Here is a 22,964-nt window from a genome sequence, read left to right as displayed (position 1 = left end):
AAATACCCCTTCCTCAATGGCCTGTGCTCTTTTGCAGATTTTAACTGACTCAGTAACATCAGTAATTCTACTGGACTTGAGTCACTTTGCCCAAAAAAACTCAATAAAAAGAAGGAGGCACATCCTAGCTGAGTTCAAGTTTCAACATACCTCTTCTTGTCCACAGGTCTGTTTGCCCCCTTCAAATGTCAAGAAAAGCAAAATAATATATAATCTAGTATTTTTAATTTTATGTACAGGAATATAACATTATGGCAACTTTGTACATGAAATACATACAGTATTTAAACATGAAAATCAGCTAGGTAAGAATTTACATTAGCAATGAAACTGCTTCATATGCAGCCCAGTTAATAGTTTAGATTTGTACTTTATTGGGGAGAGATTTTATTTGTTTACAATCATAGAAACATAAACATTTAAAACAAGACTATAAAATAATTTACAGAAATCCTACCACCTACACTGAGAGAAAGGGTGTACATCTGTGAGCTCTGTGAGGAACAAGGTGGATGAATGATGTATTTCAGCCTTTGAAGTATAAAATAATTTAGAAGCAGTTCATGCAATATGGAAGCAAAGGAGTGCCACTTCCTTCAAGGTTTCCTGCTACCTTGGACATCTACTCAGCATCACATGTGGATCACTGGACACATGATAATACCATTGCCAGATGCTACTGGAGACCCCCAGCCTCAGTTCCTCCAAACAATTACTTATGTAAACATAAATACACAAGTTGATATCTTTTCTACACAGTACAAATACAGGTCACAACTTCTCAGCTGTGCAAGTAGTCAATCCATATACTTGGAAGTAGGATAATGTTCAGACCAGAGTTCCACATATTTCTATGTACAGGGGCACTAACAGAACTTCCTCGTTTTCACCAGTTTGCTCTGGTATTTCACGGAGTGCCCACCATGCCCTATCACATAAACATCCAGCAGGTAGGACTTGCCAGGCTGCAGGCCTCTTATTGTCTCTGTGGTTACCGCTTTCTGGATGTTCTGGCTGTGGAAGTATTTACAGAGGACCTTTTCAAATTTCTTCCTCATATCTGGGCCCAAGCACTGGTTCTGCTCTCTTTTCTTCTGCTTTTCATTGTAACTGTCATCCACTTCCCTTTTGTAGATGCAGAACTTGTTTCTCTCTTGCGTGCCCAGCCACGCCACTGTGACCGAAGAACACGTGCGGAGTTTGTCAAAGGCTTTGACTCGTGTATCTTCAGGAAGAGAAGGAAACAACTGCTTGTTAGGCCTTGTTGTAGCCAGGACCTTCAGCATAGAAGCACCGTTTTTGCTTCCTTTCAGCCTAATCAGATATTTGGCTTTTGCTCTTCCCTGAAGCTGGAACTGCCGCACACCTTCCACATTCTGAGACAAGAGAAGTTTTCCATCTCTTCTAACCTGGACCTGAACAGCATCCAGGCACGAATGAATGGAGAAGATGACTTTCTGGTGAGATGAAACGGGAGCAAACCGTAGAAATTTGGCTCCCTTCCTCTTGATGAACACATCTGTAACTCTGCCATCCTTCAGTTCAACTGTTTTCTGTTTAGCCTCCTCCTTTGTTCTGGCAAAGGTGCCTATGTATGCAGTGCTTGTGTTAGTGTTGGTATTTACTGCAAACATGTCAAAGTAGTACTGCGTGTCAGGCTTTAGGTCAGACACTGTGAAGATGTTCTTGTTCCCGATACAAACTTTATGGAGGTCAGCTCTCGGCTTTAAGGATGTTTGGCGCCCAAACTTTGATGATGGTTTTAGGAAATTGCGTTCTTTGCCAGAGTTGTTGTCTGAGGGGAAGCCAAAATGGGCAAAGTCAAATGGACTGAAATCCAGACCTGGTTTTGGAGCCATCATAAAGGCATCATCAGAACTGAGCTTGGCTTCAACAGCACAGAAGCTTTTGAAGTTGTGTTCTTTATTGACGACTATGCAGTACTGAATGGGCTGTTTCAGTAAGGAGGCGGTAGGACTTGGTTTCCATGCCAGTGTCACTGTTGTACGTCCCAGAGAAGTGACATCGATTCTGGGATCGTAAGGTAATTCAGGATAAGGTTGGTCTGATTCCGGAGTAGTGGTTGCATACACTTTAAAATGTGTATCTTTCTCTGTCGACAGCAGATCTAGTTGGTATAAACCAGATGGGGAGCTAGAGGACACAAAGTACTCAACATCATTGCCTTTGTAAGAGAACAGCTCTGTGCCTTCCTCATTAGTAATCTGCTGTTTCTGTTGCTCAAGAGGCTCTGGTTCACCTAAATTAGAAGCAAAGAAAAACAATAGAGACACAGCCTGTGAATATGAGAAAATAAAACTCTAACAGACACTTCATAAAATACAAAAGTAAGATGAAAAAATGAAGTTTTATCTTCTGAGTAAGATATAATCAATACTTCTGTCAAATAAGAGAGGGAATTGGTTTGGCACTCAGGTTGAAGCCAAACACCATAGAAATTGCACCTGACCACTACTAACAGAGTAACAGAGTCTTGCGAATAGTAGCTAATACCTTCCACTAGAGTACCACTATCTTCAAGCATCCAACGTGCAGTTCCCAGGGGGAACTAGCTCCGCTGCCTGTTTCTGGACTTGCTAAAATTTTGTTCCTGAATACAGCAGAGGCCAAAGGTGTGCACACCATACAACATGGTGTGTAGAACATTTCAGTACTTGTGTGACAGGATCTGGAAACCAAAGACATTTTCTCTCTTGAGTAGCAGTTTTACATGGCCATTTCCATATAAGCTCCATGTCTACAGACAAGTGCCCTCCAAGAGGTGAGCTCAGCCCTGCTGCAATGTCTATCCAGCTCTTATCTTGTGTATACAGCTCACAGCAAAGCCCCAAAGAAACCAGGTTACTCTGAGCAAACACAGTTTGTTGTGGCAGCATCCAGTGCACTCTGTAACGGTAATCTCAGCTTTTACTTCTACAGCTCTTTTCCTTGTCAGGTTTGAGGGGCTTCAAATCCTTGAGAAAAGCAGGTCTCCAGTGTGCAAGGGAAGCTGTCAGTGGTTTGTTACCTGAACCTTCTCCACTAGCTTCCTCAGGGAGCTCTTGCACACTCAGTTTCCATTCCAGAGGGGCATCGCATGGTGTTACTGTCACTGCTAAGGGAGTGTTGTCCTCTTCAACCACAAAGAAATACCTAGAGGAAGGGTAACAGACCCATATGTCAGTAAATCCTGAAGGCAGCCAACTGTTAGGGACCGACTTGATACGACTGAGTTTGATCTTAATAGGGCAACAGAGACAAAAGTGTTACTTACAGGCAAGCATGTGCAGAAGGAATGTGAACAGGCTGGTGGGCAAGTGCTAAGGAGGTGAGGGGTGTATCCCCATGAACATGTTGGTACAGAGACCATGCTCTGCTTGTGAAGACACAGCAGAAGGGTTTCTGGCCTCCTGTCTTCCCCTCTGTCAGCTTCATGTTTTACACCTACGCTAAATATATACCATACAAATGGTCACAAAGCTAGAAATGAGGGAAACAGGATCGGTACTGGAATTTAGGGATATGCTGTTCCAAGCAGGACACGCATTTTATGCTATGTCCAGGTAAGGGCCCTAGAAGCATATGCAGATATATGCATTCCACTATCCTCCTGCATCCCCTCAAGCACTAACCGTCAATTATTGTAAGGTGTTTCTCACCGATGAAGGCTGAAGGATGTATGTGACATCAGCAGGAAGGTGACAATGCTGGTCTTCCCTGAAGTCTTTGGAGCCTCAGGTTCCTTCCCAGTCTAACCTCAGTATTTTCTGACTGTTAGGGTCAAGGCTGGGAAGTAGGGAGTTCAGACCAGGCTTACATTGCTTCTTTAAAGCACAATATGAAATAATGAAGAAAGACAAGTGTGGTGAGGTAAGCCTGTAGTTTCTAATTTCTTTCCTGCTCCCTTTGCCTCCAGACATGGTTAGTGGCCCCACTTCAGGGAATTTCTGTGGTCTGTGGAAGCTCTGGGCTTATCCCAGAAATCAAATAAATTGGATAGACCCTCAGCTGTGGAGGACAGATTGGGATGGAAACTTGCATAGTTATTTCACCAGACAGAAGACTGGCATTTGTGGGTTTCTGGTTTGGATCCAATTTTTATCACAAAACACCCAGCAACTAAAGCTAGTATCTTCAAAGTACAACTTCCTCACTTGGACCAGACAGAAATACCTTTTAGGGGTGTCTCGGAAGAGGTAACTGCTAATTTCAGCTCCATCTGGGATGACGGACGAATCATGGAAAAATGCCTTGTTCCAAATTTGCATTTGGAAGAGCTCCTCATCTCTGGTAGGTAACTTCTGGGGCCTGGAACTGAGCGGCAGCAGCAGGAGCAGTGGCCAGCACAGCAGGAGCATCCTACAGCAACGACAGGGAATCCCACCTGAGAAGTGCTGCACTGTGTGTGGCAGGAGCTTCTGCCAGCTTGTCCTACACCAGTGGGTGAGACCATGGTGAAACATGGAGTTATTTGAGGCCTGCAGCTGCTGACTTGGCTAGCTGCACAGTGGTGTGGCTCATGTGGGCTGATTTAGTGCTGAAACCTGTAACAACAACGTATGTGCTTTATGTTTTGCAGGAACCTTCCCTGTAGAGCCATACAAGCATTAGGAACACAAGATTGTAAGAACTAAGCTTGCATTGTCACAGCACTTGGATCAACTATGTAAATAAGATTCTTTCACCTTGAGCTGTAACCAAACGCAAGCCTGCACACAGCTTTCATATCTGTATCACTCCCTCTCCTTAACAAAGAACAAAAGCCTTCCACATACTTTGGTAGCACTACAGTTCAATGTTTTGCCATAGCAGAAACAGAGCTCACTGGACATGGGAGCAGGAGTAAGCACAGAGCAGATGGAGAGTGTATCAGCTCCACTTTCCTCAGGAATTTTTGGTCAGGCTTCCAACAGTCCTTTGAAAAGTAAGTATTTCCAGTGAAACTGTTCTTTATAAAACAGTGAATAGGAAAACATGTGATATAAACCCAGACATATTCAAAGCACACTGGTATTAGCATGCAGTTCAGCAGGGCTTAATCCTCAAGCCTGATGGTAATTGCAAAACACAAAAGCAGAGAATCCCTTACAAATTAGGCATAATAATTCATAATCTCAGCCTTTCATTAGTATGTCTACAACTAGGTCAGTAATGACTACTCTAACATATATAGTGGGACAGCTTGGAAATCTCCTTTCAATACAGTAGATGATCTCATATATAATAGCTCTGCTATAGGGGAGGGTGGTAAAGGGGAAACAAAGCCCATTTCTAGTACAAGTACAGTGAGTTTAAATTGCTAAATGATAACATTTATTAAAATTGGAAAAAAAAAAAATAGGTTAGAGCATTACCTAAACTGTGTTAGCCACTGGCTTTCTGGAGAAGCATGATGAAAACCCTAAGTAACTGTAAGCCATAAGTGAGACATACTGAAAACTCCCTTGCCAGGATGCAATTTTATCTTCACCTCCTTTCACTCATGCTGTTGCTCACACCAAGGACTGCTGTGCCTCCCTCAGCTTTCTCCCTCCCCAGCGCACCACATATTCCTATATTTGCAGCCAGATCCTCCCCTTCCTGAGTGGAAAACCAAGGGAAAAATGAAAGCAAAAGCTTGACGTTCATCTGGCAGAGTTTGCCCTGCGGTCACATCCCACATCAGCATGGAGGCTGTGGAGGAGCTCCATGACCTCTGCAAGACAGTGAGCGGCAAGCATGCCAGGGAGCCCTGCTATGAGCTTGCTGATCGATGGCCCCACTGTCTTGCAGGGAAGCCCTGCCTCTGCCACAGCTGCCAGAAGTTGTTTTGCAGTTGGAGAAGGCTGCACCCTTATTTATTCAGCAATAACCTCATGACAGTAACACATGGCCACAGTTCCCTGTTTGCAGGGCTTGTAATGCTTCATCTCTGGCACTCACAGGTCTCAAACTGTGCTCTTCGTTACTGTTTGGGATATTTTAATAACAGGTCACTGCAGTGCTCTGCCCTACAGAAGCGAAAGGAGAAAAGGGCTTTACTTAAGACATGCAGTTGCTGCTTCTAGTTAAATCTTGATTTAACATTCCCAGCATTTGTCAAAATTTATCCCAAGCACATCCTAACTTAGCTTTTGATGACAACAGACATATTTCCTCAAATTCAGACTGAAGTGTTGATACTTATCGGCAAAGTTGCTGACTTCTGGCCCTTGGGAGCAAAGATCATAGGTCAAAATACTTGCTGATTTGAGTCACCAAAGTCATCAGAAACCTCCTTTCACACAACACAGGACAAGTTCCGTGTGCTCTAACACACTGTTTATTGATTTTTCAAGCATTATTGTTTGCTGACAGGGAAGAAATTCTTTCCAACTTAATCACTACAGTTACAGCAGATTATTTGGTTAGGTGAGAAACTCTGACACTCTCTGCAGACAGTGTCCTCTGCATGAACCCCTTGAAATTGCAGCCTTGTGTATTCCCACAGACAGTTCCAGTGCAATGTAACCTCTATTAAAATAAATGATTTTTGATTATAGGACTACCCAGGCTGGGCTTCAATTATTCAATAATTCCACTAGCTAATTCACTCGAAAAACTCCTGTAGACAGCGTTTCCGTCCCTGATAACAGCCACAGCACAGAAACAAGATTTGTCCCCAGTTTCTTCATCTAATTGTAAAAGCATTTTGGCTTAAAAGTAAGTATAAAAGACTCACTAAAGTTAGTTTTGTGATCCCTGCCCGGCCTGGGCAGACTACATTGGCCCATCTCATACATGAAATCACTTGCAAAGTTGACAGCTGTTCCTGAAAAGGAAAACTTTAATAATCCTTGTTCCTTTACAAGTGAATATGTTTTTGAGTGCTTCCATTTTCATATATCCAAATATTGGAGGCTTTATATAGCCCCAGTTTTCATGCACGACACTTCCAAAAGTGAGATACCATCCAAAAAGCACTCAGTTTCTGGGAAACGTGCCGTCAGTGCTACACCACCCTTTCACACCAGTTAATAAACAGATTTATTTTTTGCAGCACAGTCATTATAATCTGTTAGTTTTAAGCTAAATCCTCTATAGCTCACTAACACAAAACAAGCAAAAAACTCATCTATTCATCCCATGTTTCTTTCTGGGCAAGTTCAGCGCTGAGCAGTTACTTCAACACAGTCGTTCAGAAAATGCACTTGCTGCATGTGAGCACATGAATTCCTGCTCTCCCACCCAGCCTTCAAACTTCCAACAGTTTTCTTGTCTCTGTCTGCCATTCCCTGAGACTCTTCATTTTTAGAAGCCAGGTACAAGCTCAGGCCAAAGTGCTGCACTGTGAAGCCATACAAATTACATGAAATACGTTGTGTGATTTTTTTTGTTCCCCAGCCTGTGCCACCTCCTAAATGTTGTTTGTTCCCTTTTCTACAAGTTCATCTTGTTTTCTTTTCTTCTAAACTCTGAGTCAATATTTTATTGATATATTCCTGCTGACTGAAGGATTTGCCTGCTGTTTATCACTGAATTTAAGTGAGTGCCAAGATAAACAGTCCTAAGTGAAATAATAAGCATCGTTTTCCTTCTCCAGGACTGCAAAACTGCCCTCTAATGGCCCAGCTTTACTTCTCACTTTTTCCCCAAATTCTGCCTAAACTGAGTGTGGCAGGTGGCCAGAGTTCCCTTTATTTTGACCTAGAAGGTGGCAATCCTGTCCCCAGGTGAGAAGATCCCAGCCTGCACACACACTCCAGTAGCACCAGCTACTTCTTAGAAAAATACTTGGAAGGTACTTAATGAACTTCTATGCATTGATCTAAATAGACTGAGAAAAGCATGCTGTACATTTGGGGTGGGATATAAATTATTTTAAACACCTCAGGATTTACCACCTTGCCAGATGTTTGGGTTTGGTCTTTTGTCCCTTCAGAAAGTATAAACAAACAAAAGCAGCAGTCTGGACATACTATACAACTAAGATATAAGCACATACATGAAAATTATCATTAAATCAGATCACAGATTTGATGATGATGATTACAGTTCATTCATATCTTTCAAATGGTTTCCATGCGGGCAGTGAGCCTTACCCGGCCTTTCCAAAATCCCATGTACACAAGCCTTCTGCCCAGCCTATAAGACCTTTGCATAACAAACTTCATCTCTACAAAAGGCTCACTGGTAATATCTAGGTAAACTGCAATTATAAGCAGAAGCAGAGAGGATAATGGGATTTGTACCTGACTTATGTTCCAAGTCTGTGACAGATTGGCTGGAGCTGCGGCAGCACCTCACAGGCTCTCGCCGCAGGCTCTGGGATCAGCAGGACAGGCATAACCCTCAACCGAAGCCAAAACCAGGTGGCCCCAGGGGCAGATAAATCATCTCATTTTTGATTTCACAGAGCAAGCCTACAGTATTTTCTGTCTGCCCCAAGCAAGACTTTTCTTTCCAGCAAAACATAGCAGTTGTGCAGGATGTACCACAGGAAGTATCAGAGGCTCCCTTCTTACATCCCACCATAGAACTCACCCAAGAAGCCGAAAATCCCTTTGGTTTGGCTGTTTGGATCAGAGCAGCTGCGTCCTCTTGTTTAGACTTCACTGTGTATTTATTACCAGGAAGGCTCAATGTCATCAGGTACACCTACACTCCACCAAAAGGCTGCAAGAGCACTGGCTTCACCATGTGCAGTGCCAGTGCTAGTAGCAAGTCAGATTCAAGCGCCTCAATCTCGGGAAATCATTTGCCTTACTTCTTCACTGTCTGCAGGTCAGAGACTTGTAAAGGATATGGAATAACAAAACAAAAAGATTAGGGTTTACCTGAAGCAAATGCATCTGGAAGAAATAAACCCTAAGGTTTAATTACACAGAATGAAAAATGCAGGACTGTAATTTAGCAAGGATAATTTCATGGTACTGCCTGCCACAGTGCTTTTGCTTTGTGTTTCTTGCCTTCTTAGTATATGGATGGTTCAATTTTTCCCTCCTTACATCCTATTTTTGTGTGTTGGGATTTTATTTTTTTTTCTGTTATTTACATTACCCACGCTTCTTCTCGTAATAAATCTGTAGATTTATTGATGTGATTTAAGTGCAGCTTCAGAAATAAAAGGGCATTGTGTGACTTCTTTGACTTATTAGAGGAATGCTGCAAGTAAAAGGGCTGTGAGCTTTTCCATTATACACCTCATTTCCAGAGATATATAACACAAACAAATGCACCTCAGCACACAGAGTTATCACCTCAGCAACAGAGGAGTTTAAAAGCGCCTACCAATTCCAACTGTAATATAGTTATTTTTGATGTGCAAACAAGGCAAAACAATGCCTTTGAATTTTAAGTACTTACTGAGAGCTGCTTGCCTTGTTTGTTTAGGGGGAGACCAGAGGAGGAAAACGGAAGGCCTGGTATTTAATACTTACTATTCCCTAAAGGATCTGGAAAATGTTTGGTATGCTTTTCATTTGGGTTTTGGGGTTGGTTTATTTTTTAAAAGCAGCATTCTTGAAAACTTATTGTCTGGTCCTGCCTCAGGCCTGGGGAAAAGCATGGGCCACGCAGGGCTATGGGAGCCTCACCAGGATCTTGGACAGTGCAGCCCCAGCCAGCCCGTCTGCCGGTGGCAAGCACTAGCCTAATGCCTTTCCCTAAGGAACAGGGTGGGATGAGGAGGACAGCACCGACAGGGATGCAGGGGTGTAGCACTGTATGGCTTTTAAAGCGAAATATCTGGCTTGACTTGGCAGCTCCTGTTGACAGGAACGGCTGCAACGGGTAGGGCAGTAACATTTACAGTCCTGTAATCCATGGATTAAAGCTCCTCAAGAACACACAAACATGATGTATTGTAATAGTGCCTTTGAAGCATTTAGAGTCCACCGTGTCAGTAATCCGTGGATTAACCAGCCTCTTGAAACTCCAGTTCAACCCACAATTCTCCTTTGCTGGGAGTATTATTTTAGCAAAGCAAACCACAGTAGCATAGGAAAAATATTAAGCTATGTAAAAATAAGAAGGTATGAAGAAATAAGAGTACATTCCTACCAAATCTTAATGAACAACAGTGGCAACAAATTACAAATATTAAAATTTAGGAGTGAGGTTAACTCCAAAGGGATAACATTGTAAAATGCAGATCTGTATCAAATCAGACATGTTGAAAAGCAAACAAACTCAGGGAGATACAGCATCAAAATATCAAATTTTACATGGACTATTTTGTTTCCAAACTGAGCCTTATTTATTTTTCTTTAAGTGGAAACAAATTCAACTCTGATTACACTGAATTTGCCATCCTGGAGCTGGTGGTAGCTGGATGCTTCAGAAAACAGCTGAGCCAGGAGATGCATTTGGGAGACTTGAGGAAATGCATTCTAGTTTTTCTTGTTTTCATCAGAGACCACATACCAGAACTTCCCTCCCTCACAGCCATTTTGACCAACACAGCTCATCACCGAGTGTCAAAACCAAACAGTGTGTCCCCAGTGGCCCCTGTTATAATGTTCTGTTGTTCCTCCTAGCTCTCCTTGCCAGAGGATGGCAGAGGCATGGGAAGAAGTGATGTGCTGGAGCACTGGGTGTCAGCCAGATGGTGACTTGCCCCCATGTCGAGCTCCACTTCCCTTGGCCATTCCAGCACGGGCTGCTGGATGTCCTTACCATTCTGCCTTCTTATCCTCCCAAACCCATACAAAATCACCAGGCAGCCGGACACTGTTCCCAGACAGGGCAAGCATCATGGGACAGGTGATGGTACCAGTTCTTCCAGAGGAAAAGTTCACGTCACACACCCAACTCAGAGAAGGGGAATTTCTTCCATAGTCTCTGTAGGGGTTGAGCCCCAGTAGGAGAAATAAGAGAAGGCAGAGAAATCTTAGTTTGTACAACTCCAGGCCATTTAAGATAACCAACCCCGAATGCCATGCAGCTCTACCACAAACCTTTCAGCAGAAGATCTGGAGGTGTTTTATAATGGAAAGTAATTGTTATTCCCTTGTTACAAGCAATAAAAGTGGGGCAGCTACCTTCCTTGTTCAAGGAAATCCAAATATAATTCCTTTAATATAAAACAATAGCTAATTTCCTCGGCCAAGTCATTCTGCCTTCAGCACAGCCATCTGTGTGCACGTTACTGACTCCATAATGAATTTCAGCAAGAGGATTAATGGGGAGGAACATATGAACACTTACAAATTACAACCAACACAAGTAGGTTGGTATTTGGTACGGAGTTTCCCACTGTTTCTCTGGAATACTTCTGAATGACATTATGAGCAAGTGCCCTTGCCAAAACCCACCAGAGGCAGGGATGACTGAAGTGTCATGGTATGATAAAGAGCAGGAACAGAACTGGTGTCTGTACAGCCTGCTGTTGCATCCTCGAACCACTGGAGCTTATGGCTGAAGGTCAGAAAGAAGTTTGGAAAGTGTTAAAATATAAACCTAAAGTCATTAACTGCATTAACCACTGAAGGAGTTAAAGTTGCTTGAGCCATTCCTAGGGTCTGGAGAATACAGCTGGCCTGGGAGCTGCCCACAGCCAACAACGTGTTTGTTAAAGGGGAGAAAACAAGGGGCTGGAGCAGAGCAGGGAGCTGTGGGAGAGGCAGTGACAGGCAAGGGGCTGCAAGTCATCAGGGCAACTTGCAGGGCAGGAGTAGGGGGAAGCTGAGCTTTCAGCAGCTCCAGTAACAGCTGAAGCACTCCCAGTCTGTGGGAAGCTGTGTCGTAAGCACACTGAAATTGCTTCCCTGCTTCTTCCCTTCTGCTTTTTGGTGGATGATTGAAAAAGGGAAAAATGACTGACTACTTCAAAACCCTCCTAAGTGCACAGAGGCTGATTCCCTCAGCTTCCATCAGACATGCAGCTTTCTTTGGCATCAAGAACACCACCACAAATGTACATAGGATTACAAACCACAGCCAGTCAAAGTACGTTAGTATTCCTGCCCACTTCCGTAGCTCCACACACACAGTCTTCCTGAAACAGCTACACAAAAATTCCCGTTTACAATTTTACCATGTCTTCGTTTTTACTGCCTAGGCTTTCTTGGCGCTTCCAGGCTAAGCAGCAATGACCAGTAATGGCTGCAATAGCATGGACAGTAACAGCAGCAGCTCTCCAGGAAGCTGGAAGAGCCGCTCTCTGGCAGCTGGAAGAGCAAACAAGAGAGTAGCTCCAATAAAAAACCCTATTACAGTGCTCATGCCCAAGAGGCGATTCTCTGACCCCACATTAGTTTGCAGTGGTATCTCAGAGCAAAGATACAACGATGGGAACTCAAATAGAAACTGTAGCAGGCATCTGGCACCAAATGCAATTGTAAAGTTGGATTCTAGTTTTTTTTCGATACAGGGACACTCATAGTTAACTAGATATGGGACAAGGATATAGTGGTGAGCATAGCTGCCTTCAAAGGAGAAAATACAATTTATAGGAACAGAGGAGAAAAGTTATTTCTATTTTGTTATGTTTTTCCTGTATTTTTTCAATCTTGTCCCTGTGTTGCCTTTAACTGCACCTGAATCATGTAGTCCAGATCCTCAGCTGACTTCAAAGAAACTATAACTTCTACCAAATCAAAGGTCTAGCCCTTATTACTTACAACCACACTAATACATGTTGTGCTTACAGGTGATCCGCAAAACTTTACAATTCTTTAATTATCATCAGAATCCAAATTTTTCTAATGGAACCTACTGTCCAAAACTGTATTCAGTTTTTATATTATCTGCCTTCAACTTTAAAGGCATGCAGAGGAAATCTTATGCCCTACAAATCCTTAATGAACCCGTAAGGTGCTTTCTCAGAATGATTTGTATGCATCATGGTAATTCACAGATGTTGTGTTTCATTTCTTCCTAGTTGGAAAAGGGTTGCTGAAAATATGTAAACATTTATCAAGTGCTTGAAAATGGAAAGTATCAAATGTAGTGCTAAAGGTATTTATATTTACATATTTCTAGCAGCAGGCTCAACGTTAAAGCTGCCAGACCTCAGCCATGGTTACAGCAGCAAAGACCTTCCAAGACTCAGCGTGGGTATTGCCCCCCCAGATGATCTCCACCATCCCTAGAAAGCAGCACACATAATTTCCAGGTCACACCATTAGCTCTGGTGACTCTCTCCGAGGCTGAGAGCAAAGCCCATTGCAAGTGGATGTCATCTCAGGGAGGACAGCCTCACCACTTCTCCTTGGTGTCAGTTAGAAAATTGACTCTTTTGCATGCTCGCTTCTGTATGTTCTCTGGGTAGGGACAAGAAAAAGCAGGAATGCTTAGGCTGGCTAAATTTAGTTTACTGGAATTTACTTGCTTAGTACCCTGCTTTAAATAAGACTCAGATTCCTGTGGAGAGTAACACAGCAAATTAGTGAAAGTTGTTAGCTATATCCCCCCTTTCCTAATCTTCTACTAGCCACTGGGACAAATGACAGCAGTGAGCACACTCAATGCTCATGAGGGAGAAGGGACCCTCACAGGAGGAGAGCAACTATATGGTGCAAGGATGTCTCCCAAGGTTACTCTAGGTTGTTGCAGAAGCAGACAAAAAAACTGGGACAAGTGTGGCCACATGTTGGAGGAGTTATGGATGCTTGCAGCCCACATCCCTGCCCTGAGCTGCTCACCCAGTGCCACTGGACATCTCCAGGGCTAAGGAGCCATACAGCAGAGAAAGAGCTCACCTCCAAGGGGCAGAACAGTTCATACCCAGAGAGACGTGGCACAGCCATGGAGACTGCTGCCACAGGTGGGCCTATGATCAGAGCTGACACGTGCATCTGTCTGAAGAGTTTACGAGACACCTCAAGTCCAACCACTGCTCTCCAGTTCATCATATCAAAGCAGGATAGAGTGGGTTCAGGAGCTGCCAGTCTTCAGGGTGGCTTTCTAACATTTTCTGGGTTCTCTAAACAGTGGACTTCTGCTGAAAAGTCTTTTCCCAAGTGCAAAAAGATGGATGCTCTAAAGGGATGTGCTGAAAGAGTTTCAAATATGCCAGAGGCAACTACAGAGCTGTGGTAAGGGATCTCAGAAATCAGATAATTGAAAGGGTCAGTTTCAGCTCCACTCTACCACTGGGCTAGTGTTTATTTGTCCAGGCTGGCAGGCAAAAGGTTAGTCCTTTTTCTAGTTACTGCAAACAAAAGCAGAGGAGACTCATAAAGGCAGATAGGTCAGACTGTCACGGGTGAATGAACATCCAAAGCCTTCTTATGGCAACCATACATCCTTGGCTGACAGCAGGGGAGAGAAGAAGGGGAGAGAGGAAGGGGAGAGAGGAAGGGGAGAAAGGAAGGGAAGAGAAGAAAAGGAATTTGTGTACTCAGAGATGGCTGAAAGGCATGCCAAGAGCATTTCCTTTCCCAAAGAGAAAGGTGAGAGCTCTGGCATGGGATCCAGTGTTGCCTTCTGGGAATGTCTCTTGACCAGCAACTGAAAATGGCTGCAAGATCATTGGATGAGGATCTGCTAAAGGACAAAGTGCCATTTCATCATCACAATTAATGTTGCATTGTAAAAAACAAAAAGGTGAAATTAAAAAAAAAATATCTGCTCTTTGGTGCTTTGTCCCCTTCAAGGCATTTCAGCAGGCCCAAGGGATTTGGGCTGGAGCTGGGCAGGGAGCTCTGCCTGTGGGGACAATGCCCCCTGGTTCTGCTTTATCGCCCCACATGCACATTTCACTGAGGGTCATAAACCGGGGTCCACACAGTCCCTGGATGAACGAACCACACCAAGCCCATAGTACCAAGCGGGTATGGCCATGAACCAAGGGAGCAAAAGACTGAGCCAGAAGTGTGTTTTGACCTATTGCAAGTACATCTTGCTGATGTGCATGAATTCTGCATTTTTGTGTTAAAGCCCTCATTGCCTGGATTTTCTTATAAACATTTTGCAATTGCTTTGTCTTGAATGAGTGGAAATTAGAACACACTCCATAAATTAACATAGTACATTTTTGTCCCTGAGCCTGCTGCCCTGCTATCACATTCTTGCAAGAGATGTCTTATACCCTTGCTTAAATACCTTCTTATATCAAATGTTAAGTTAGATTTGTTCACATAAACCTATTTAGTTTTCCTAGTGCAAATGTTTTTTCAACTATTGTGTTGTAACAGGATAATAGAAGTTTTAATTGACTGACATTAAATCTTTCCTACAAAACTATAGCTTTAATACCCCCTAGGACTGTTAAATTTTTATTCATTAATTCTCATTACAGAAAAATCAGTTTGAGAGCTCCTAGGGTCTTCCTCAAATAAGGATAAGATTCTATTAGTCCTACAAGTCATACTCAAGTAAGTAATTCTTACCCAGGAGAAAAAGCTCGTGGGGAATTAAATGCAGATTTAGTAGCCAAAGGAAGAGAAAGAATGGGGATTAGGAACCCTTAACATTGCTCACTGATGTTTTCCTTCACATCCAGAGACCATCTGGCAGCTCCGAGACACTTGGCTTTCCCGCACCATCATCATCCCAATCTGTAAATGGCTTAATTTGCATCAGGTTTCTGGATTTCAAAATGCTGAGACACATTTAGACTGTTTGACTATAAACAAATTAGCAGTAAATCTGTTGCACCTAAACAAAGTAACAGGAGAGAGAGAGAGAGCACGCTCACTTCTCCATGGTGTTCTGTTTGCTTTGCAGAAATCACCTCTCCTGTTTAATAATCCCTGCGGGCGTGTAAGGAGAACACGTTATCCCATCGCACCTCCCGCCGGCTTCCCCCTGCAGCCTCTGCAGCAGGAGCGGTGGCTGGTCGACCACTGCTCTGGTTTGGCACTGAGAAAGTTAGAAGTGAGAAAGATGAAAAGTATCATTTTTCTCACACCCTAATAAAGTTTCAACCCCTTTAAAGTTACTTTTCCTTAAATCAAAAAAGGAAAAAGAAACCCCCAAAACCCTACCAGAAAGCAATACACTCAATTAGGGGAACAGTGCTTTTCCCCTGTAAATCACAGGGTAAGTGTTGGCCCTTGGTGGTGTGTCACGTTCCAAGCAAGGGAGGGTCATGCTGGAGGGTCACTCATATCCGAACCCATGAAGGGGGGAATGAAGTGGGAAAGATAAATTATTGCCTTTTGTTTTTCAGATTTCCGGGTGCTCGCAGTAAGGACCCACTACTTCTTATCTCAGCTCTCACACAAGCAACAAACATCTTTCCAACTACTGAATCTCATTACATTAAAACCAGAGTGGTCCTGATTAGAGCCAAAACCTGAAAAGCTCTGCATGCTCTGGAGCAATACATGAAAAATGGTGAAAATGCTTTGGTCACCTGGGGGCTCGCCCCTGCCCAGGAAGAAGGTCATGCCCATGAAAGATGGTCAGCAAAAGACTCACCTGCATCCCCTGGTAACTCGGGTATATTTTTGTTTACTGAAGCAGTCATGGACTGGGGGCTGGTTTCTCAGGCCGCTTGTGTTGCTGATTACTTGAATGACATTTTAAAACCCATCCTGAAAAATGTCTCCCAGAAGCTCATCATGGTTTTGGTGAGGTTATAATATCAGGTATCTCAGACATGAACTGAAAAAGATCACACTTTGCCTGCTTCTGACATGTCCTGCGCAACTAACGTGCTTCCCCAGGGTGCAAACAAAGCCATCTACGCAGTCATGAGGTTTTTGGCTGGTTCCTGTTATAAACCTGTGTTAACATTTACCTTTCTCTTGTTCAGTGTGTGTCCTTGCGTATTACAAATTAGATAATTAATTCTGAAAGAACAAACTTATTTTTAATATTTACTTTCTTTCTCCCTCTTATTTCCAGCTTCAAGCACATACTCCTGGAGTTATGATTTATTACCCTGACCTATTTCCAGATCCAAGGTCAAATACTTCCTCTCCTAATGACATCTTGTTAAAGTTTTCAAACATAACATCTAACCCTTCAAAGCTCGTTCCACCCATCCATGAGCATTAGCTTATCTGAGTCATTTTCTTTTAGGGAGAAACTATCTATCTCTGTTTGATATAATGCAGATTTTTGTCATAGAAGTAGCATATTCTCAGTCACGGTGTAAAACAAAGATCAGGGAACACAGCTTCTACACTCTGCCTTTTCTCCTAGGCAATGCTCACTGACTGCATCACTCCGAATTTAGCAGAGCTCAGGCAGTACTTGTGTCCCTTCTCACTGGTCTTACCTAAGATACTCTCTTTCCCTTAACATAATTCTGATTTATTCTCCCTTCACTGTAGTTACAGTCAATGGCACCAAAATACAGAGCTTGTCAGCATTCAGTATCACCCTGGGTTCTCCACAAGCACAGTAAATATTAGTCTTACGGGCTGTCTATACACTCTCACACAAGCCTTATATTCAAAACACAGATTTTTTGATATATAATTAGTCAAGATTATAATCCTTGACGCTGCTGTGCATTCCCACCCGTATGTGCACCCTTTTATAATGGCTTGTAAACTTGTTTTCTCACACAAAGGAGGCAGCCCTTCCCTCCTTCTGTCAAGTCTACCCTTCTCTGCATTTTCTAATAGGACAGAAAGCAAAATTTCCCCCATTACTTTAACTCTCACTGGTGGTTGAACTGATAGCCCAGAGCAGCTAGATAGTCTTCCACACTAATAACATCAACCCCTTTGGATGAACTGACTGAGAAACATGCAGTTTTCATTAGACTGCCCTTAATGCAGAAAAGATGTATGTTCGGCAAGGTTGAATGGAAACCTGACATCTCTGGTGTGTCCATTGCTACAAATTAGTGCATCTGCCTCCTGCAAATGCAAGTGGGAACTGAAAAGATAAATACACGCTTCATAAAACAAAATAAAACCAGCTCTAGAAATAGGCAAGACCCTGAAGGAGGACTGAAATAGACCCTGGAAAATAGTGAAGTAATGGGCTTACAGTTTTATTATTCATATAAAGTTTAGTGACTTCAAAATGAAGGCAAAGCCAAACAAGACTTGTTATCCCACTAAAATCTGTGCTGTAACTGAAGCCAGTACACAGATGTTCTGTGGTAAAATCTGCTGCTTTGCTGCATAAAAGCGTCACAGACCCTGACGTGGAGTCCTGGCTTGCCTTTATCCAAACCTACTTAAATTCTGGATTATTTTTCTAGCAATCTTTTAAACTGCCATGGGAAGCATAAAAGGTGGTCTCCCAAAAAAACAGTTGGTACCAGCTTGAAATGTAACTGTTTGCAGAAATAAATCAGGATTTCTTTTTAATAAACTGTTTATCACCAGCCTTTCAGAACATAAACTGTACAAGAGAAGGCAGGGTCTGAGTGTAATAAACATCTCATCTTTTTACATATATTAAAGCAGAAGACCCTGGCATGCTCCACAGCAAAACACCCAGCAAAGAGAGCCATCCAGCCCTACTGAAGCTGTGAGATGGGAAGCTGAAGGCCACTGCATGGGTGGAAGCTCAAAACCACACTGCAGCCAAGATGAGCCCCTAATCCCCAGGCACCATTAAACCACCCATCGTTAGATTGAGCTCTCAGACCACCTCCCAGGAAGGGATTTATCCCTTCATTTCCAGGGGACTCTAAGGTGGAGAAACCTTAGGTGGAAAAACCTTCTAGGGAGGACAAAGTGGATTTGAAGATATCATTTCTGCCCCTAAACATGGTTTTGGCATACAAGCTGAGACCTTTCAGAGCAGCCCAGGCTCTCACCAAGCTGGCTGGGATCAGTGCAGCACCAACCCAATGAGCAGGTTGTGGTGAAAGTGGAGCTGCAGCACTGACTGTGCTCACAGCCCTGCATCCCCAGCCCAGCTCACGGGAGGAGGAGAGGCATGCTGGAAAACCTGTGGCAGATGGGCCGGAGCTGCGTGCTGGGAACTTTAAACGTCAGCCGAATGCCGAATATGTGGTGAAGGCATTCCAGCTGAACTAGGAAGGCAGCACAGGCGTTACGTGATTTTGAACAGCTTGCTTGACAGTTTGCACCATATTGTATTTATAAACATTGGGGAAACCTAAATGCTTTGCCTTGGCATTTCCAAAGCAGTCATCTACAACAAAACATTCACGCGGGGCGATCCTACGTGGTTCTGCCTCACCTTTGTGACAACCTCCTTAAAAAAATCAAAAAATGCTGTCCGTATGTCTGTGGTATCAGCATCCCACGCAACACTCACATTCCCTCTCCAACTGCCACCAAACTCCCCCAGGGGGATGGGGCGGTAACATGCTGGCCAGTGACACCATGTCACCCGTGTGCCACCCATCTGCGAGGGGTGGCTGGTGTCAAGGAGGAGCTGGCTCCTCGCTCAGGTGCTGCAGAGCACGGCACATCCCAGGGCAGGTGCAGGACATGCAGGGCTGTGATGACACGCTGCAGTGCCCACGATCCACAGGGACAGCATGGTGTACCTACAGTCCTCATCATGGGAATGTGACAAGGCTGAAGGAATTTTTCAGAGGTATCATAAAGCTCTTTCAAATTAAGCAAGCTCATTTCTGCTGACACAGAAAGCCCACAAGGAGCAGGTATCATTCTCCTCACAGCAGGATGAAACACAGCCGGGGACCCCAAATACGTCCATACAGTACCCACACTACTGCACATTTCTGCTTCAACACACTTTCAGTGGTTGAACTATAACACAAAAATCTCTCAGTGTTTTAAAAGTCCTCTCCTCCTTCAAATATTAACAAGTTTTAAATTCTAGACACTAAGTACTCACAGGGACTTTTAGTAGTACTAGAAGGCTAACCTCAACAGCTCTCCTCTTGCAGGTATGTGGTTTGCTACAAGGTAGGAGAGTGAGGCTGGGAGGGTGAAGCATTCCTGACAAGAAGCAATCTAAGATGCCATTCCTAAAATAGCTAAGAATCAGAGATCTTCAGAGTAGGCTGAAATGAATCACAAAGTTTTTCTCCCTGCTCTATTACAGCATGGCCAAGGATGTTGCCAATGTCTAACACCCAAGCAGGTTCTGGGCAAGCCAGCAGTGCCCCACCAGGGTGACTAGTGTGTAAATCACTTGCCACCAACTGCCCAGGGAGGAATTCACCCTCAAATCGCTCGTATCTTTCAGTTTTACACACATAAAACTCCACCAGCTCAATCAAGCATGAAATTGGTACAACTAGGCTAGAAGCCCATCTGAAGATGGTGCTCGATGGGGCTGCCAGTGCAGCCTGACTGTAGGATGCTCCAATGGAGAGCCAGTGTCACACTTGTGTCATTGAACATCATCTGCTGTCTGCTTGCAAACAGCCAGCCGCTCCAGAGAGAGCTGTGTATTTACACTGGGGACCTGCCTCCCCTCTGAGCTTGCCTCCTCCGACACAGTCAAGCCACAAGAACAGCAATACTGCTTAAGCGTTTTAATTACAGATTGCAACAAGACGCTAACCAGACCCTTCGGTGGGGAGAGAAAGTCCAAGGGACACTACAACCTTTGCAGCCTGCTCTCTGCAACCAGCCTTGCAGCGGCTCCCTCACACAGGTAGGTGTCTGCCGGGATGATTCCCTGAGCAGGCCTGTGCAGCGCAGCACGGACTAGACCCCTCTCACCCCTGGCATCAAGGTAATGGCTCTGGAGAATCGGGGAACGTTACCACTCAAATGTTAAACACGTCCAGAATAAAAACACTCAGAAAATCAAAACTCTGCGCTAGCGTTTAACTATGAAGGTTTAAACACATAAAAGTTATATCTGCAAGTGATTAAAAAACACTTTGTAGCCATTGTCTCCACGCTGTCGAAATAAAATCACGACTCAGTCACCGCTGAGTTTTCTGTCTACTTTTTTGGTAGACGCTTTCCCTCCTCCCTTTTTCTTTCCCCCAAGAGCAACGTACGATGGTGGATAAAGCCGGAGCCGTTGCCTGCCTGGCACACACCCTCTCAGCGGAGGCGCCCGGTTGCCGGAGGTCCAACTGGGGCTCCGGCGGCAGCGCAGGCTGCGGCGCACTGGTCACCGCGGGATGACAGAGAGCAAAACCGGAGAGCAAAAAACCCAAACCTCAAAGAGGAGAGGAGGATCGAAGGGGCGCCGAGGTCCCACGGCAGCATCGCGGCGAGCCCGCAGCGGAGCAGTGCCAGGGCGAGGAGCTCTGCGCTGCAGCTGCGGCTGGAGGGACCGAGCCACGCCGGTGTGGCCGCATTCCACGCCAGCCCCGCTTTGGCCGAGGTGTCCTGCAGCTGGAGGGGAGCACCCGGCACCCGCCTCCCGAAGGCGCTGCCCCGGCGGCAGTCGGGGGGAGAGGCTACTCAGAAGGCCCCGCTCCCCCGCCCAGGGGCCGGTGGCTTACCTTGCGACGTCCGATCCTGTTCCGTCCCGTCACGTTCCGTCGTGTCCTCTCGTGGGGGAGGAGGCTCTTTTTTTTAGGGGTGCGGGTGTCTACCTAAGGCTCCGGCGAGGAAGGGCTGCAACGGGGACTCTGTCCCTCACGTCCCTTCGCGCTTTGTAGCCTCTTCCCTTGCCCACCCCTCCCCGCGGCAGAAAAAAAAAAACCAACAAAAAACAAACAAACAAACAAAAAACCAAACAAAAAAAAAAAGAATTAAAAAACGGAAGAAAAACAATCCAACCCCGGGAAAAGGAGCCGGGACCCCCCAAGGCACCCGCCGCCTCCCGGGGCGAGGGCACGGCCCCGGTTTCGCCTCCCGGGAGGAGCTGCGGGGCACCCGAGCGCTGGCAAAACTTTGCAGGAGCGGCGCGGAGGGGCACAGAGCGGCGGCGTCCGGCGCTTCTCGCTGCTGCCGCCCGGGGCGGGCAGGGGTGCCCCTCGGGCGCGGCCGCTCCGCCCCGCCACCGCTCCGCTCCGCGGAGGGGCGGGCTCCCGAGGAGCCCCGACCCGGGGGTCCCCACCACCACCATCCCCCGGGCAGAGCCGCGCAGGGGCAGAGCCGGCCGGGTTTGTGAGAAGGAACTGAACATCCATCTTGGAAGCGTTATCCTGCCCGAAAGTCGGGACTGGCAGCTCTGTGGGACAGGACACAGTGTGGGAGAAAACTGGGGGAGGACAGCGCTCCCGCTTCTCCTTTTCACGCAGCCACTGCTTTAAGGGATTGGGGTTGAGGGAATGCTGGGGAATATCCCAACAGCGATGGATACGGGAGAGGTGGCCAAGGATGCGTGAGAAATGGGATTTAGTAAACACGCCTGCAGTTTACCAGCTGCAACCTCTCCCTCGTTATGTTTCTGTCAGAGGCAGCTTTCAGGATCTGGGATCTAGGGACATTTTTCTTACTATTACCTGGGAGCTGCAACGAAAAGATAGAAAGTATCCTTGGCCGTTTAAAACCAAACCTCTCTTTTTGTTTCTTTTTTGCACATCAGTCCTAACACCATCAAGTGCTACAGAAGCATTAGACAATTATTACCGACAGCAGCTGATTGGTAATTTCCCTGAAGGCAATCATTCCTTCTCTACTACTTCAAAGGATTTGGGCAGCAAAAATAAAATAAACCCTCATTTTTTCAAAAGGCTCCTGAACACATTTGATGGCAAAGCCTCAGAGGAGGGATGCGAATTGTCATGTTCTGTGGGGTGACAATCAGCTTCACCTTATGAAGCCGCAATCCCCAAAAGAGCTCATGTCTCTGGGGACACATAACTGTCCAAACCTCCACTGACTGCCATTAGTTACTGCCACTTACCTCCCACTATGTCAACTCAAAGAGCAGCCAGGTTTTTCACAGCAAGCCAGCAAGCAACCTGCCCCAGGGGCTGCTCGAAAATACAAGTTCACCAAAAGAAACCCAGGATTAAGAAAAAGAGCCCCCTGGGTGCCCCCAGACAGTTATCCTTCTGTTTTCACACCCATATCCTTACATATTTCACAACCATGTTGATCCTTTTCAAATAGGTTCAAAGGTAAGAGTTTGGGGAAGGGAGGAAAGACACAGAATGCATGAATTTCTGCATGTTTAAGGAAAACCTAAAAATACCTGGTATTTGTACACAGCATCCCAACTTCTGCCTTTCTAGAGTGTTTTTTGCCTCCAACTGCAACACCTCGGTTAAAAAAAAAAAAAATCCCAGC

The 22,964-nt window shown here is 45.0% G+C and overlaps 1 protein-coding gene across 1 annotated transcript; it reads right to left on the bottom strand.

Annotated features, from left to right (window-relative positions):
- Positions 1–208: 208 nt before the first annotated feature.
- Positions 209–21,177, bottom strand: NDNF (neuron derived neurotrophic factor). Its single transcript, XM_057429916.1, has 4 exons — positions 20,938–21,177; positions 4,174–4,359; positions 3,029–3,153; positions 209–2,260 (listed from the first exon to the last, which is right to left on the bottom strand). The coding sequence occupies exons 1-4, from the start codon at positions 20,985–20,987 to the stop codon at positions 867–869; spliced, it is 1,755 nt and encodes a 584-aa protein (XP_057285899.1). The 5' UTR covers positions 20,988–21,177; the 3' UTR covers positions 209–866.
- Positions 21,178–22,964: the final 1,787 nt, after the last annotated feature.

The sequence above is a fragment of the Pezoporus wallicus genome, unplaced genomic scaffold (genome assembly GCF_028554395.1).
Source record: "Pezoporus wallicus isolate ANWC-B61680 ecotype Strahan unplaced genomic scaffold, APGP_CSIRO_Pwel_v1 contig_5690, whole genome shotgun sequence".
In the NCBI taxonomy this organism is placed as follows: domain Eukaryota; kingdom Metazoa; phylum Chordata; class Aves; order Psittaciformes; family Psittacidae; genus Pezoporus; species Pezoporus wallicus.
Note: the sequence above shows the minus strand (reverse complement) of the source record. Positions and strands in the feature narration are given on the sequence as shown.